Raw genomic sequence first — 18,301 nt, forward strand, 5'->3', positions numbered from 1 at the left:
GAAATTTGCGTCATACGGGAGTCCACAGTATTATAATTACGAATAATGTTATTAATCGGCTATTATTATCATAACAGTTGACCTTAAAACACTATAAACTTTCTTAATAACTATTTTAAACTTGAATATTTTCCCACGTTTTTAGGGATTTGAAAAGTGGTGCCAGAATATGATTTCAATAATTGAAGTTATTACAACTTTGTAAAGATAAATCTTCGATTAGAAATAGAAAGAGCACTGAATTGATTTCTACTCCTAACAAATATAGATTTTTATTAATTATACAGTATGTCTGTTATAAGTGCCTACATGTGATTATTTCTGTAAGTATCAGAGATACAAGAACATGTTTCAAATGAAAGTTGTATAGTATCGTAGAGAACATATCAAAGTAATATGTATGTTCAATAGTTTGACCTTGAGATAACGTTGGAGTGTCCTGTGAAGGTTACATTTTAATTTCTGAATAGAACCTTCCATTTTTTATTACATATTCTTGCAGCTAACATTGAAACGTTTTCAAAACACTACCCTCAAATGAATTTTTTAACGAGGAGCCCTCGAGGGTTGTGTCGACCGTGTAGGAGTTGAACAGGTAAGGCCAATCGGCAGGCCTTAAAATGGTGATGAGACCGATTGGCAGCACGGCAAGCGAATTGGTTCGCAAGACAACACCCCGTTTTGAAGAGCCAAAAGTACCGACATCTGCGGTGCACGTGGGGGTCATTGGTGCTTGACTTGTCCTTAAAGGACAGTGTCGTGTTGGTTCGACATTAGCAGACCCATGCACCGCAGGAAGTTTACGATGATAGAAGGAATGTCCTTCGTGAAGTGGTACGTTAAGTTTGGCTCCCAAAAAGGCTATTTGGTCATAGTAAGAATTGGAAATATCGTGAAAGGATCATAAAACGTCTGTCGATAGTTACAGTCCAATTGTATTTTCGGACAGAAATCCCTCTTTGTTCGAGCTTATTTCTGTCTTAGAGGTGAAAGTTTCCAAATTGTAAAGCAATGACTTTTACGTGTTCAATTGCTGCCTTGACCCGCTTAAGGGGGTAGACACGGGTAATAGTAGCGCGTTGACTTTCCCGGCAAAAATGGGCCCAAACATGGGTTTACAGGATTCGACTTTTCGTCCTTATATGAGGGAATTTGGGGCTGGATTAGGGCTTATTCGAAAGAGGAAGGTCCAGTGCAGTACGGTCAACTCATGTTTCAGTGGAATTATGTTGATGTTTAGTAATATAAGCGTCCAAAGTAGAGGAAAAAATCGACAAAATGCAGTCGCGGAATTGAAGCATTTTTCGGCCACTAAAAGAGTGCTGTGATTGAAATCATGAGTTGACCGTACTGCACTGGACCTTCCTCTTTATAATAAGCCCTAATCCAGCCCCAAATTCCCTCATATAAGGACGAAAAGTCGAATCCCGTAAAAGCATTCCTACAGATCAGTTCCGCCATTTTGTGAATAATACAGAGTAAGTCACGTGACAAATTCAGTTCAGCTAGTAGTTATAAGGTGGCGTCTAACTAAGAAGGCTGTCGATTTGGAATCGTAGCCAAAATCAGGCGTTAGCTTGGTTACGTCACTCGACTGTGTCAGCGAAGGCAAGCGAAAAGGCAACAACGCCCTAACGCTGAGTGAGATGCACTACAGTCATGCTGTCCTTCTCTCATTCTAAATGTTGAGATCGTCCCTTTTCGCCAAGTTTTGACTGACGCCAGCCTGGATTTTTCACAGCGCCCCGTAACAAACCTCGCTCAAAGTGGAGGTATAACAAGAGAAGAATAAACCTCCTCTTTGCAATAATTGGTTGGGTTCGTGACGACGGGGTAACCTCAGATCGACCTGATTTTTTTACCATAGATAGCCCTTGAGATGGCGATTCCAACGGTGGTCATCCCATCTCTTAACTCCCACCCGCCGCCCCGGTAGAGGTCAAAAACAAAAATCGTCCAAAAAGTGGTTTCTGCACTGATCTCAGTAAGCACGTTAAGAAAAAAAAAGTGAAAAAAATATAAAACAAATTTTTTAAAAAGTGAAAAAACAATATTTAAAAAATGAAAAAAAAAATGAAAAAAAATGTGAAAAAATGTGAAAAAATTTTTTAATGAAAAAAAAATGTGAAGAAACCTAACCTAACCTAACCTAACCTAAGCTAAGCATTCAACGGAGCCAAGGCGCCGAAACCGCCCCATATAAGGTAGCAGAGGCGAGGAGTTACATTAGGTAAGGTTAGGTTAGGTTCCACGGCCGCCGTGCCGAGGTGGGGGTCGCCATCGTGCAAGAAGTGATTCGGGGGCTGGGGCTGGGGCTGGCGCTGGCTCCCCACAAGACCGAGGCCATGTGGTTCTTGGAGCTTCGATGTGGGGTAGCCCCTCCGGCCCAGCTCTGGCTCGAGATCGACGGGTGCCGGATCGTGATCGGCCGGGGTCTTCGGTATCTCAGCCTGTATCTCGACAGCCACTGGCGGTTCGATGTTCACTTCGACCGCTTGGCTCCCCGATTGGAATGGGTGGCGACCAAATTTGGCCGCCTTTTACCCAACCTCGGGGGGCCGGGAGTGACTGTTCGCCGCCTATACGTGGGAATCGTCCGGTCCATAGCCCTATACGGGATTCCGATATGGACCGGCGATCTGGCGGTCAGCAGGCACAGCTGCACTCTGCTGCGGCGGGTGGAGCGCCGGCTGGCCATTAGGATCGTGCGGGGCTACTGCACGATCTCCTACGAGGGGGCGATGGTCCTGGCGGGTCTCATCCCACTCCGGTACCAGGTGGAGGTCGAATTCAGTACATACTGGTATTCGCGAGCCCTCCGCCGGGCCGGGGAGGGTCCGCCGGGGCCGACGGTCGAGGAACATCGGAGCCAGGACCGGCTAGTCGCGGCGAAAAGGTAGCACAGCTCCATAGCAGGGGGGGCTGCCGCCGGAAGCCGCGCCGTCGGGGCGGTCCTGCCGGTGATATCGGAGTGGCGGGACCGCGGCCACGGTAGCCTGTCGTTCCGGGTCACGCAGGTGCTCTCCGGACGCGGGAAGTTCCTGTGCCGGAGGGAGAGGGAGTGGTCCCCCTGGTGTTGGCTCTGCGGGGCGGCGCGGGACACCGCACCGCACATGCTGGCGGAGTGCCCAGTGTTTGCGGTGGCCCGCCACGCCCTGATGGTGGAGATCGGGGAGGACCTCCCGCCGGCAGGCGTCGTGAGACAGATGCTTGCCGGCGAGACAGAGTGGAGGGCTGTGACATCCTTATGACCCCCTCGCTCGAAGGGGACGCGGACGTGGGCCGCGACGACGACGCTGAGATCCGCCGCCATAAGGGGTGCGGGGGGGGGGGGGGCGATGGCAGCGTTCGCTGTTTGCCCCCCCCGGCGCGACGGATACGGGACGGGGCAGTGGAGCGGGAGGGCCCGCGTGCCCTTCCGCTTCCTGGGAGAGATTTTTACGGGGGTGTTTGTGGGGATGAGAGGGGTCGCAGTGTACCCTCCCACCCCGGACAAAATGGGCCCGGACCCCGGTCGGACCCGGGGGCGCGCGGGTGGGAAACCCGTTCACAATCGGTAGCGCTGGTCCCCGCAGGGGGGGGGGGGTGTGCAGCAGAGCCGAGAGAATTCCCCTGGAAGGTGGACGGCCACTGCTCACCGCAGCCCACAGGAGGACGACTCGGCGGGCCGCAGACGCCCTGCTTGGGCGCCATTGCACGCGGACCCGGGGTGTAGCCGGCATCGGAAGTCGGCGGAGCGAAATGCTGCGCCCGATCTTCCTCGCGGGCGGGCGTGGGGTTGCTCCACCCCGGAGCCTGTGAGGAGATCGAGGCGCGGGGACTACAGGCGGTACGGGCTGCGGGGCCCGGTTGCCATTGTACGCAGTTCCCCCGCGATGGAGCCGGCACCGGGTGCGACCCCCGGTGTCGGCTGGGGGAGTTCTGACTCCCCCGGTGAGGGGCGTTTCGGGCGCACGGCGGGGCAGGCTTCGGAGTTATATTAATCAGGTCCCGGAGCCTCTGCCATACGCCAGGGGAGGTCGCCGTGGGGTTTTAGTCAGTAGGAATCTGACACTCCCCCGCTGCTCTCCCCCCCCCCCCCCCCAAGGGGCGGCAGAGGGTCTTATGCAAGATTTCCCCACGAAAACAAAAAAAGGGTTAGGTTAGGTTTTTTTATTTTTTTTTCACTTTTTAAGAAAATTTTTTTATATTTTTTTTCACTTTTTTTTTTCTTAATGTGCTCACTGAGATCAGTGCAGAAACCACTTTTTGGACGATTTTAGTTTTTGACCTCTACCTGGGCGGCGGGTGGGAGTTAAGAGATGGGATGACCACTGTTGGAATCGCCATCTCAAGGGCTATCTATGGTAAAAATATCAGGTCGATCTGAGGTTACCCCGTAAACCATAGCTCAACCCAATAATTCCTACAAATGTTTACATATATAAGTTGTATACGAAATATTTATTTATTTTAATTATTTGCATTCACTCAGAATATTGACTAACACTCCTTTGTATTTTTTATTAGTTTCGAAAAACAAAGTTACTATAGGTTTTTGGAAATACAAACATCACGCAATTAGGACGAAGTATATCTTTTACTTTGATAAGCGATAGGAAAAAGCTATTGATGTAAAAGTTGAATGGTATGACTTATGAAAAATATGAGATATCTCACGAAATATTAGTTTTTTAAACTTTGTACTGTTAGATATAGGTGATAGGTAATAGTGAGAGGGAATAGTAGCAAGGGGAGAGAAGGAGAGAAGGAGAGAAGGAGCCGAGGCCCCTCCATTTATTAGTTCTAATACTACTTTTTTATCCAGAATTTTCCAAGGAGTTGATACGAGTAAAGAAAGAAATGCAATTCTATTTAAACAAAAAGTGCATTTGCATTTTTTTAGTGCATCGTTGCATTCACGAAGAAAATGCAGTCATAGAAAAATAAACATTATCATACCATTGAACTTTTACATAAACAGCTTTTTCCTATCTCTTACCAAATTCAAGATATAACCCGTCCTAATTGCATGATGTATCCTGTATACTTTTATTAATTAAAAAACATTTATTTAAAGAAATTAATAACTTTTTCTAAAAAGTATTCTCAGATAACACGTTCCTTCGGTTCTTCAGAGTAGGCATATATTTTTCAGCAGCGAGGGGTGCTACAGTGCGCTATATAAAATCCACGCGTTTGGTCAGTCAGAATTTACCGGAGCGGGACAATTCTATCATTTAGGTTGAAAGAAGGATAGCATGATCACCCTACATCTCACTCTAACCACGCGCCAATATTTCGCTTTCGTTCTTTAGGCGGACCGTTGCTATGCCTCTGGCGAGATGAGCGTTTGAATGTGTTTGTAAAAATACTTGAGGCGCTGTTGCCTTCATAGATCGTGTTGCGCGCACGCTAGCTGAGAATTAAACCTTTCAAGTTCGTAACAAAACACGCAAGTGGCTCCACCAGGCCCAACAAAAAAACTACTGTAATACCGACGTCCCGAATAGGAGAGGTCACGTGCCGTGTCTACCCCCTTAAGAGACCTTTGTGGTAAAGGCATTTTTCTAGTGAATAGAATTGCTCGAGGATCGGAGTCCTAGCCGTTCACGGTTGGTACAATAAATTAAGAATAGATATCCGTGTAGGCATATGGTAGCCATGTACCGCGTAACACCCTATAATTCCAAAAAAAGTAGAGCTTGTATCACTTCGAGGCAATAGATATTTATCCTATCGCGATGTACATATATAAAAAATTCCATGAATATCAAGACCAAAGCCAGACATGATGACGGTAACGTATCGAAGTTTGTTTTATAGAGATTATTATTGTTTTAACATCTAATTTTCACGTCTGTAGATAAGAAAAGTTTATCAGCGTTTTAGGAAAACCAGTACATAATATGCAGCAACAAAGTAAACGATGTTTCTTTTTATCTGACACCGACGAAATTAATATCTTAGCCGTTACATTCAATCCGAGAATCTCCATCCGTATACCATTGCTACTAATGCTGGATTATCTAAATCGATCGTACATAAAATATTACAAAAAAAATCATTTAAAACTATTCAAACCTACTGTAGCACACCAAATTTTTCCTCGCGATTATTATCTTCGTATGACATTTGCATTATGGATATCGGAAAAAGTTAAAGATAATGCGAATTTAATTCGTTACCTCGTGATAACGAATGAATGTAGTTTTCATACCAATGGTATTACGTCAATACAAATTACTAAACTGTGGTCTAAAGCAAATCCTCGTTGAATATTACAATAAAAAAAAGTAAATAAAAAAAAAAAAATCCCGACTGCGTAAAAAGCGAACTAAAAAGATGGAAACAAGATGACGCAGGAACAAAATGTGATAAGTAATTGCAGTCGGAGGCATATATGTAGCAAGAGTCGCACCAAGTATAAAACATGATAAATAATTGCAGTCGGAGGCATACATGTAGCAAGAGTCGCAGCAAGTATAAAACATGTACGTCTCCGGCTGCAATTATTTATCACATTTTGTTCCTACATCATCTTGTTTCCATTTTTTTAGTTCGCTTTTTACGCAGTTGGGATTTTGTTTTTTTCAATTTACTTTTTTTTATTGACGACTTTTTAGTTTTGTTTTATCAATATATTGTTGGTTCCTGTCTATAAATATGGTTTTGATGAGGCCTATTAAATTTCTATGTAGGTTTCTTTATGTTCCTATCTGCAGATTTTGTAGATGGTCTAATTCTTTAAGGGAATTTTGATCATGCGATAAATTTAACAACTTTTTACGGTCAAGAGAGCTGATAGCTAGACCTGAGAGAGATCTTACTCTGCTTAGCGCTACATACGCCTGACAAATATGTAGAAATCCTCCTACACAACTTTCAGATTGTGTAATTCTTAAATGGAGCTTATGGCTATTAAATAGTCTAGGAAACATCATCTTGATTTTGAAAGACCTATTCAATAATATGCCACTCAATATGGTACGAAATTTTTTTTTTCGTCTCTACCGCCATCTTGTATTTTACGGCCGCCATTTTGCTTTTATAAAAACAAAACCTAGCGAATAACCATAGCACGGTTTAGACCAGAGCCCGGCAAGATTTGCACTTTTCAGCCGATTTTCAGCTGGCTCCGCCTACCGCTATTCCCTTTGCTGCGACGTTCAGCGCGCAGCCTACGAACCGTTTGAGACTCTGGAGTGTATCACTCGTAAACGTATGCTGGCAACCACTTGAAGAAAAACGCATCGACAATAAGTAGTACCTCGCGGGTGGGGTGGAAAGCTATTGCCGGCATATGCTCACGAGTGATACGCTCCTGAGCCTCAAACGGTTCGTACTTAGACTGCGCGCTGAACGTCGCGGCAAGGGGAATAGCGGTAGGCGGAGCCAGCTGAAAATCGGCTGAAAAGTGCAAATCTTGCCGAGCTCTGGTTTAGACGAATCGATAGACACCTCATTGATTAAAATCCATCCAGCCGTTGGGATGCTTCGAGGGTATAAAGAATCCCACATACATACACACTTACATACATACATACCCAGATACGCGTGAAAAATATAACCCTGTCTTTGCTGTTGCGCAGTCGGGTAAAAAGATAATCAGTACAGTAAAACCTGGATAAATGCAACGAATGAATGCTTGGATAAGTGCAACATCGCTATCCCCTCCACTTGGGGGATCCCCCTAGGCGAACCGAGCTGCTCGACGAGGAAACCGTGTAATATGATCCGACCGTAATATCGGTGTGACTAATACGAATTGAACGATAAAACTTTTTTATTTTTAACTTTTTCTTAATGAAACTTTTACTAACGCATTTGTGAGATTTTTCTGATTAAAATGACACCAAACACGATATAGTTTGAATTATATTTATAAACAATAGTAATCTAATAAACAACATAGAATTGACACCACGACTGAACATAAATGATGTCGGCTGAATACAAAAGATGTGTACGGACTCAGAATTGGCATGTCGGCTGAATAGAAAACATGTGTACGGACACAGAATCAGCATGTCGGCTGAATACAAAACATGTGTACAGACGCAGAATCGACACCTCGCTTGGATAAATGCAACATTAAATGCCCAGAATCGACACTTCGCTTGGATAAATGCAACATTAAATGCCCAGAATCGACACCTCGCTTGGATAAATGCAACATTAAATGCCCAGTATCGACACTTTGCCTGGATAAATGAAACCTTTGAAACCAGAACCGACACCGCGACTGGTTTTGATTTCGATCTCTGTTGCTTTTCGCCAACCTTTAACATCAATTTTAGCAAGTAATTATAATTGAAACTATATCGTGTTTGGTACCATTTTAATCAGAAAAATTTCACCAATGCGTTAGTAAAAGTTTCAATAAAAAAAAGTCAAAAATAAAAAAGTTTTATACTTCAATTAGTATTAGTCACACCGATACGTTTCGGCTCTTTCCTTTGATCATCGGACCTCTCTCTTTCCGCCACTGTCTGTCCCTTTCTACGTTCACGCTTGGCTGGTCGTCCCGTGTAACCCGAGATTCGACACCTCGCTTGGATAAATGCAACCACTGGGTCCCAATCTTGGTTGCATTTATCCAAGTTTTACTGTATCGAGACTCGATGATGGTATGGTACGGAGTATTCAATCGAAAATTAGTAGGTCCTTTTCTTTTTAATGGAAGAGTCAATGGTCAAAAATATTTACATTTTTTGGAAACATACTTAACTGATATTTTGGATAATATTTAATTAGAATAAAGAAGAAGTATATGAAGCACCCAGCATCACATGTCAACAGTCAAAAATTGGCTACATGAAAACTTTCAAAATAGATGGATTGAACGTGGCGGGCCAGTACCATGGCCGCCGAAATTGCCAGACTGTTTGCTGTGCGATTACCTGCTGCGGGAGTATTTGAAACAAATAATTTATCGTATTCCAATTGAAAATGTAATAGAATTACGTCAACGTATAAGTAGGGCATGTGCAAAAGTAATACCTGAAATGGTAACGAAGGTGGAAAAGCAATTCCAACACAAGTTACAGAAATGTATTCTCAATGATGGAGGACATATTGAAGTACAGTAAAACCTGGATATATGCAACAAAAGTTTGTCTGGATATATGCAACATCGCTATCCCCTCCACTTGGGGGGATCCCCCTAAGCCGAATCGAGCCGCTCGGCAAGGAAACCGTGTAATATGATCCGACCGTAATATCGGTGTGACTAATAATTGAACGATAAAACTTTTTTATTTTTAACTTTTTCTTAATGAAACTTTTATTAACGCATTTGTGAGATTTTTCTGATTAAAATGGTACCAAACACGATATGATTTGGCTACATATGTATAAGGCAGGCCGTACACCAAAGATACATCAAACACGCAACATGCAACATGCAACACGTCGCATGTTGTGTACGAACGTAGAATAGGTAACGCGGCACGGTACAAACGATTTGTACGGACGCAGAATCGACACCAAGACTGGATATATGCAACATTAAATGACCAGAATCGACACCTCGCTTGGATAAATGCAACCACTGGGTCCCAATCTTGGTTGCATTTATCCAAGTTTTACTGTATCGAGACTCGATGATGGTATGGTACGGAGTATTCAATCGAAAATTAGTAGGTCCTTTTCTTTTTAATGGAAGAGTCAATGGTCAAAAATATTTACATTTTTTGGAAACATACTTAACTGATATTTTGGATAATATTTAATTAGAATAAAGAAGAAGTATATGAAGCACCCAGCATCACATGTCAACAGTCAAAAATTGGCTACATGAAAACTTTCAAAATAGATGGATTGAACGTGGCGGGCCAGTACCATGGCCGCCGAAATTGCCAGACTGTTTGCTGTGCGATTACTTCCTGCGGGAGTATTTGAAACAAATAATTTATCGTATTCCAATTGAAAATGTAATAGAATTACGTCAACGTATAAGTAGGGCATGTGCAAAAGTAATACCTGAAATGGTAACGAAGGTGGAAAAGCAATTCCAACACAAGTTACAGAAATGTATTCTCAATGATGGAGGACATATTGAAGTACAGTAAAACCTGGATATATGCAACAAAAGTTTGTCTGGATATATGCAACATCGCTATCCCCTCCACTTGGGGGGATCCCCCTAAGCCGAATCGAGCCGCTCGGCAAGGAAACCGTGTAATATGATCCGACCGTAATATCGGTGTGACTAATAATTGAACGATAAAACTTTTTTATTTTTAACTTTTTCTTAATGAAACTTTTATTAACGCATTTGTGAGATTTTTCTGATTAAAATGGTACCAAACACGATATGATTTGGCTACATATGTATAAGGCAGGCCGTACACCAAAGATACATCAAACACGCAACATGCAACATGCAACACGTCGCATGTTGTGTACGAACGTAGAATAGGTAACGCGGCACGGTACAAACGATTTGTACGGACGCAGAATCGACACCAAGACTGGATATATGCAACATTAAATGACCAGAATCGACACCTCGCTTGGATATATGCAACGTTTAAATGCCCAGAATCGACACCTTGCTTGGATATATGCAACGTTTGAAACCCGAGTCGACGCCGCAACCGGTTTTCATTTCCAATCCTCCTTTGCTTTTCGCCAACTTTTAACATCAATTTTAGCAAGTAATTATAATTCAAACTATATCGTGTTTGGTATCATTTTAATCAGAAAAATTTCACCAATGCGTTAGTAAAAGTTTCATTAAAAAAAAGTCAAAAATAAAAAAGTTTTATAGTTGAATTAGTATTAGTCACATCGATACGTTTCGGCTCTTTCCTTTGATCATCGGACCTCTCTCTTTCCACCACTGTCTGTCCTTTTCTACGTTCACGCTTGGCTGCTCGTCGCGTGTAACCCGAGATTCGACACCTCGACTGGATATATGCAACGCCTGGGTCCCAATGTTTGTTGCATATATCCAAGTTTTACTGTATGGTCACCGTAGATTACACTCATTACTAAATACTCACACGTACACAATTGATTCTTTTTAGAGCCTCTATGATGTACGAAGTCCGACCGAGCAACCTCCTGCGGTGTACTTTCCTATGCGCGTCGATTGCATGCGTCAGTGTTCGGCGGACGAGCTTGTCCGATTTTTATTGTTGGTATATTCTTTTAAAACGCGTACATTCAATAGAAAAAATCGAATAAGCACATCCGCCGAACACAGACGCATGCGGTCGACGCACATAGACAACTAAAAATGTTCAACCAGTTCAATTTTTTTATTGTGCTATGCCAACGGGGTGCCGAGTCGTTCGTTCGCGACCTACGTCAAGCCCCGCTTTTGTAGCCGACGCTGCCGTCTCTGAATCCGCGCGCTATACGAGCTTGGATTGGTCAGTGTTTTTTCTTAATAATTCAAAAACGAAGCTTCAAACAACTTTTTCGCAAAGGAAAAAGTTGTTCAGAATCACCCCAGCTGCCACCCCTTCTCGGGACCAAAAGGAGTTCTGGAACACCCTGTATACATATATGCTTTGTTTCCATTTTTTGTCACTGGCTGAGGCGAGGGTCCGTTATAAGACTTATCTCTAGGACTCTGTAGTGGCCCAGGACGAAATGCTTAGAATCTAACAAATGGATAATATTTACTAGATTTTGAACCTTCGATTTCAAACATGCACAAGAAATTGCTCGCAAGGCACTCAAGTGCTCCCGAGCATGTAACCAGTGATTCGTAGTTGTGGGATTTTTTTCTCACTGGAGAGCTGCGTGCGCATGCGTAGGTAATATTACAGACATCACTCGATAGCATCACAGCGGCATAATCTGCGACTTCGTTTTCGAGATATAAGCAATTAAAAATTGGAATATCAACTTTCAAAGCGCGTGTTTCGCCTTCACACAGCTGACAGCTGAGCAGAGCCTGGGTCAGTGTCCGAACAAAGAGAGACGCGAAACGACAAGGATGCACATCTGTCTAGTACTTTAAAACCATAAATGGGTCGTTGTCCTCAAGACTAGGCAAATGTGCGTCCTTATCTTTTCACCTATCTCTTTGGCCGGACGCTTACCCTGGACACTGGAGAATGGTCTACTTCAGGCATCGGCACGAAAACCGCTCAGGGGCCTATTTGGGAGCTGCTATTTGTTCTACTTAAAGCTCTCTCGCGATGGCGGGGATGCGTTGGAGGGGCGACGCGCCGAATCATTCAACAGAGAACGTCAGTCAAACACGGTTAGGCTGTGTGACATCGAGACATTGGAGAGTGGGGATAACCTCTCCGCCGCTTGGTTCGATTCACGCTCCCCTTTGAGCTCGCCACTAAGCTCCGGAACGCTGGAGAGCCCGTTCCACTTACTACTTGGTGCCCATGCCTTATCTACCTGTTCATCTATCAGTTGTTCGAAGATGAAGCACACGCTTCGAAATTTGATATTCCAATTTTCAATTGCTTATATCTCGAAAATGAAGCCACCGATTGTACTAATGTGGTGTCGCCGCACTTGTTCACGACCACCGTTCGAACGTAATCAACAGCTAACACTCTCGCGGTTCAGTTTGCGCTCTACACGCGCTCTAATTGGACAGTGTTCTTCGTTAATAATTCAAAAATGAAACCTTAACCAAGATCTTGGCGAAGGAAAAAGTTGTTTAGAATCATCTCAACAATCATCCCTCGAAGGGATTCTCACTATTTCTGGAACACCCTGTATAATAACGGTAGATCGAGGAAGATGATCATTCATGTACATACTCCGTATGTACAAAAATCTTCTGACTATATATCGTTTGACGTTAGAAATCTAAACCTTGAGGTTACGAAAGTGTCAAAAGGTGGGGAACTGACGGAACAAACGAAGGGCTCCCATTGTCCCAGTACCGTTCCGGGAGACTTCTTGTGATCGAAGAATAGTAAATACTATTCGGAGATCGTAAGTTGCCGAACACCTAAAAATTGAACGACAGAGGGGCAAGGGTACCGTTGGCTCCACCTAATCCCCTCCAAGATCCCGCAACTTGAGAAGTCAGCGGTCACATTGCATAGGTGTAAAATTTCCATATTCGCGGGGGGTACATTTAACTATATAAACATGCGATTTTTTTGGATATTAATGGACTTTTTATAATACCTGTTCTTGACAACAGTTGTTATTATACAAAATTTATGGAAATTACATTATGGAAAGTGTAAAAGCTCTCTTGTTTTCTTAATAATGTAAACCCCGAATCTACGTCTACGTCAATGCATCCGAATCGTCGCTCGCTATCGCTTCATCTCATTTTGTTTCAATGTTTGTCCTTAGCAACGTTCGTCACGTGATAGATTTGTGAATGTAAGGGCCTCGGGCAATAAACATAATAGGTACAGGGTGTAAAAAAATTAAATGTCACGACCTATATGGGGTGATTCTACACCTCTGGATCGGTGGAGATCTGTCAAAGAAAGCGACCGCAAAATTGACCTTGACTCCTAATTTCAAGGTCAAACTTTTTTATTGGCTTATCGTATAGTACTCATCGAGGGGATAAAAAGTCTGAAAGGAACCATGTGCCGGAAATCAACCCTTCTCCTAGAAAAAAGCCGTCAAAGTTTCCATATACGTTAATGCATTAAACGTTGATTCGCCCGGTACCCCTCTCCAGTGATCTTGGCGCGTCAGTCTCATGTATCGCTCGAATTTCATGGTATAGGACAATTCTTGAATTTCAATCACAATGCCAGCATATAGGAAGGGTAAATTCTAAGAGAGCATATTTAAAAAGACAAAATAACTACCGCGTTTAAATGAAAATAAAAATGAATTTAATCGAAACATTCGTAATATAATATAATATGATATGATACAAGTATGATAAGTAATATAATATATAAATAACAATAATAAAAGTAATACAATAATAATAAAAATATAATATAAAATAATTATATAAAATAATAATATATAATATAAGATAATAATAATAATAAGTAATATAATAATAAATATAATAAGATAATAAATATTTGATGCAGTCCTTTGCGTAATAATTAACTGATGCATTAACTGCATATCTGCGATGTGTTAACGAACTGTGAAATGATAAAACTAAACATTTATCTTGCGTTTATATTCGAAGTGCAAAACTTCAGTGAATTAAATTCATTTTTATGTTCTTTTACACGCAGTAGTTATTTTGTCTTTTTAAATATGCTCTCTTAGAATTTACCCTTCCTATATGCTGGCATTGTGATTGAAATTCAAGAATTGTCCTATACCATGAAATTCGAGCGATACACGAGACTGACGCGCCAAGATCACTGGAGAGGGGTACCGGGCGACTCAACGTTTAATGCATTAACGTATATGGAAACTTTGACGGCTTTTTTCTAGGAGAAGGGTTGATTTCCGGCACATGGTTCCTTTCAGACTTTTTATCCCCTCGATGAGCACTATACGATAAGCCAATAAAAAAGTTTGACCTTGAAATTAGGGGTCAAGGTCAATTTTGCGGTCGCTTTCTTTGACAGATCTCCACCGATCCAGAGGTGTAGAATCACCCCATATAGGTCGTGACATTTAATTTTTTTACACCCTGTACGTATGACTGAAGGCAGGTCAACGAATTTGATTGGACGGCAACTTACGATCTCCGAACAGTACATACGTCATTGAGACGGAACTAGCAACGACGAGTTTGCCGAATTGGTCGGTACTGCGTAATGATTGGCCGCTGACCCACTCCTGCTTTTAAGTAACCATCTGTCACACGTATTTTCGGTATTGGCAGATAGGATCACAACTACTAATTCGATGTAAGACAAGGAAAGTGGAAACGACGTATCGAAAGTGAGTTAGATGCAGTTACACTGAGCGAGCGGTTCAAGGCATTAGCGTAGACATGAATTTTTTTACTTAACCTTAAACACCATCGGATATAGTGGAATCACTATCCTAAAACTATGTCAGTGCGTCTGCCTACGATTCTATTAATAGGCCTGCGAGAACGTAAAAGAGGGGATAGGTGGTGCGAGCGAACGTCTTAAATTCTCGCAGTCTGCCCAACTCGGCGAACTCGTAAGTTCCGCACGGTACTTTCATAGTACGCATATGCCAGAAATTCCACACTACGCATCACTGTTTGTAACTGTTCCCACGGACAAGCTCTAGCTTAACTATATAAAAATTTTTTGTAATAACTGAATATTGGATTATGGGATTAGTTTAATAAAACTCAGCAATTCTATTAAACACGATATTTATTTTAAAAGCTTGGAAGAACGTCTTTACTGTGCTGTGAACGAGCAAGGAATGAAACCTCCTGAAAATGCACGCAGAAAACTAGCGCCCACTTTCAGAAAGAAAAATAACGGCCCCGGGCCTTCAATGTGTTTATTTCCCCAGACCCTTAGGTCTGGTACGGCTTGAAACCTATCGACTCTGGTGACAGAGCTAGGCCTTTGTCTGATGGTTAGTGTCCCTCAACATAGAGATTCGTTTTTGTATACACATTATAATATTATTCCAACACTGAATTACAGATTTATTACTTGAATATTTAAAACAAACTCACGTATAACATATTGGGTAAGAAAAATTAAAATTCTTAAAAGTTTTAATGAGTGTGCCATTTTTACTGTTTTATGAATGTTGAAAGTCCATAGTTGCAAGAGAATCATCGATTGTCTATTTTTACACATCTAGATTTTTTGAAAACTGAATAGAAAGGTAAATATAAGTTCATTACACGCAATTTAGTTCTACATATTCACATAATAAACTTGTAATTCATTTATTACGAAAAATAATCGAAATGCATTTGGATTTACGCGCGCGTTCTTTTGCTTCGGATTTGCTGAGACAATTAGCGAAGCAACCAATCAGAGAACTAGAATGTTACCTAAGCAATATGGCTGATATACTTATCCCTTTCCCGCAACTAGATTTGTCTTCCTTGCCCATGTGAAGAGTATACTGATACGCTTATCGTCGTTATTGGATTAAAGAAAATATTGAAAACGAAAGAAACAACGTACCTTCTCTTTTGTAATGGTTGCACACCAGCAGCTAAAAGATTTCGATACTGATCAGAGCGAATAAATCTAGGATAACAATCCTTTTTCAGAAGTAAGGTATACACATGTTCAGCGGCAGAATCAAATGTAAATCGATTTGGATTTTTCATTTCTTGATGAACTTTTTCCATTGTTTTCCCGTCTATGTTGATCTCGCAAGGGGCTCCAGGTGCCAGGAATTCTCTAAGCAAACAACAGAAATAGCTTTTTGTGTCAAGTTTTATCTGTCATTCAATTATAAACTATAATATATATTTCTATTATACGTACTTGAAGATTTCGTTGACTTTGTCAGATATTTGTGCTTGAAAGCTGTGCCTTAAGTCTTTAACCGCCAACCAAAATCGTATGTTTTCGTGACTGTATTCTTTTCTCAAATAATTCGTAAATTCTTGCAAACCTAAGACACATAACAAAAAATTAAAGTACATACTCTCCTGCGATCACAAGAAGTCTCGCGGGACGATACCGGGGCAAGAGGGGGTACTATGCACACATCGACAGACCCCTTAGATTTACATGAGCGTACTTAGCAGGTGCGACCGCGTCGACTAATCATACGTCGCTACCGAAAGTATGTGTAAGCTGGTGAGGGGCATGACAAATCAGACTGCGTTATTCTGGTAAGACTTCTTGTCATCAGTGGACAGTATACAGGGTGGTCCACGCAACGTGTGCACCTTTATAACTTCCAAACTACGCGCTGCACGAAAAAATGTTATATACAAAAGTTACATGGTTTAAAAGGGTACACTATGCAGTGTATTAATTTTTTTCACAGGTGGAGGCGTTTCGGAGATTTGAAGTAATAAATACAAGTTACTATCACCCATTCAAGCAGATTGTCATTTTTTCTTGAAGTTTTCATTTCCTTGCCCTCAAGGTTATCCAAAGGTCATGGTGTACTAGGTCGTTGAATTCGCCCTGATACGGGCTATAATACCATATTGTCAAAAATATAAAGTGTCATTTAAAAAATTGTAGGTGACTTTGACAATTACGGAAAGAAAATTTTTGTTAAACTTTTTTTTATTGGAATGTATAGTCAATCGAAAACTGATAAACTTTTAGTAAAAATATTTTTTTGTTAGATTATCGCAAGTACTTGAAAAATCGTGAAAAGTGTTACGTGGAACACCCTGTATAACATGTTTTCGTGCAACGCGTATTTTGGAAGTTATAAAGGTGCACACGTTCCGTGGACCACCCTGTATATCAAGAATTATTTACTGAGTTTTCTAAAAGTTAACAACTGAAGTTTCAATATGTTTGTGGACGTAACTCGGTATCTCTACCGGAGGCTTCATCATTCTAAAATTCTAAAATTATAAGATTGAAATTCTAAAGTTCTAAAATTCAAGAAATTCAGAATTTTAAAAATTTTAGAATTCCGAAAACTCAGAATTTTAAATTTAAAACTTCGGAAATTATAAAATTCAAAAATGTAAGAATTTTAGAACTCCAAAGTTGTAGTATTCAAAAGTTCCAAAATTCACAATTTCAAGCGTAAAAAATTTTAGAATTCCAATAACTCAAATTTTCACATTCTAAAATTCTAAGAATTCGGATATTCTAAAAATTAAAATTCCAAAATTTTACAATATTTTATCGTGTTACGTGAAATTGGAAATAAAAAGAATTAAGTTAGAGTTAAACAATATTAAACGTTTGATACTGTTAAGGGGGTAGACAATACCGGCAAAAATGGGCCTAAAATGGGGTCCGGGATTTTTCGTTTTTCATCCTTATATGAGAATATTTGAGGCTGGGTGAGGGCTCATTCGAAAAAGAAAGGTTCAATGCCGCGCGTTCTGGTCATGATGCAACGAGATTTTGTTAATATCTAATAATATGAGTGTCCAAAGTAGAGCAAAAATACGATAAAATATACCTGCAGAATCCAAGTATTTTTAGGTCACTAAAAGAGTTTTGTGACTCAAGCGATGACCAGAGCGCACTGCACTGAAATTTCCTCTTTCGAATGAGCCCTCACCCAGCCTCAAATATTCTCATATAAGGATGAAAAACGAAAAATCGTGATTGCATTCCCACAGACGAGTTTTGCCATTTTGTGAATAACACAGAACAAGTCACGTAACAAATTCAGTTCAGCTAGTAGTTATAAGGTGGCGTCTAACTAAGAAGGCTGTCGATTTGGAATCGTAGCCAAAATCAGGCGTTAGCTTGGTTACGTCACTCGACTGTGTCAGCGAAGGCAAGCGAAAAAGCCAACAACGCCCGAACGCTGAGTGAGATGCACTACAGTCGTGGTGTCCTTC

The 18,301-nt window shown here is 41.5% G+C and overlaps 1 protein-coding gene across 4 annotated transcripts in view; it reads right to left on the reverse strand.

Moving 5' to 3' along the window:
- Window positions 1-18,301, reverse strand: part of LOC114880009 (regulator of G-protein signaling 9) — a 132,014-nt gene that overhangs the window by 38,149 nt on the left and 75,564 nt on the right. For all 4 annotated transcript variants that reach the window (XM_029195537.2, XM_029195536.2, XM_046285588.1 and 1 more), the window contains 2 exons: window positions 16,293-16,422; window positions 15,984-16,205 (listed from right to left, as the gene is read on the reverse strand). In XM_029195537.2, coding sequence (XP_029051370.1) covers window positions 15,984-16,205; window positions 16,293-16,422 — 352 coding nt within the window. The remainder of the gene's footprint in view (window positions 1-15,983; window positions 16,206-16,292; window positions 16,423-18,301) is intronic.

Source organism: Osmia bicornis, chromosome 1, assembly GCF_907164935.1.
Source record: "Osmia bicornis bicornis chromosome 1, iOsmBic2.1, whole genome shotgun sequence".
Taxonomy (NCBI): domain Eukaryota; kingdom Metazoa; phylum Arthropoda; class Insecta; order Hymenoptera; family Megachilidae; genus Osmia; species Osmia bicornis.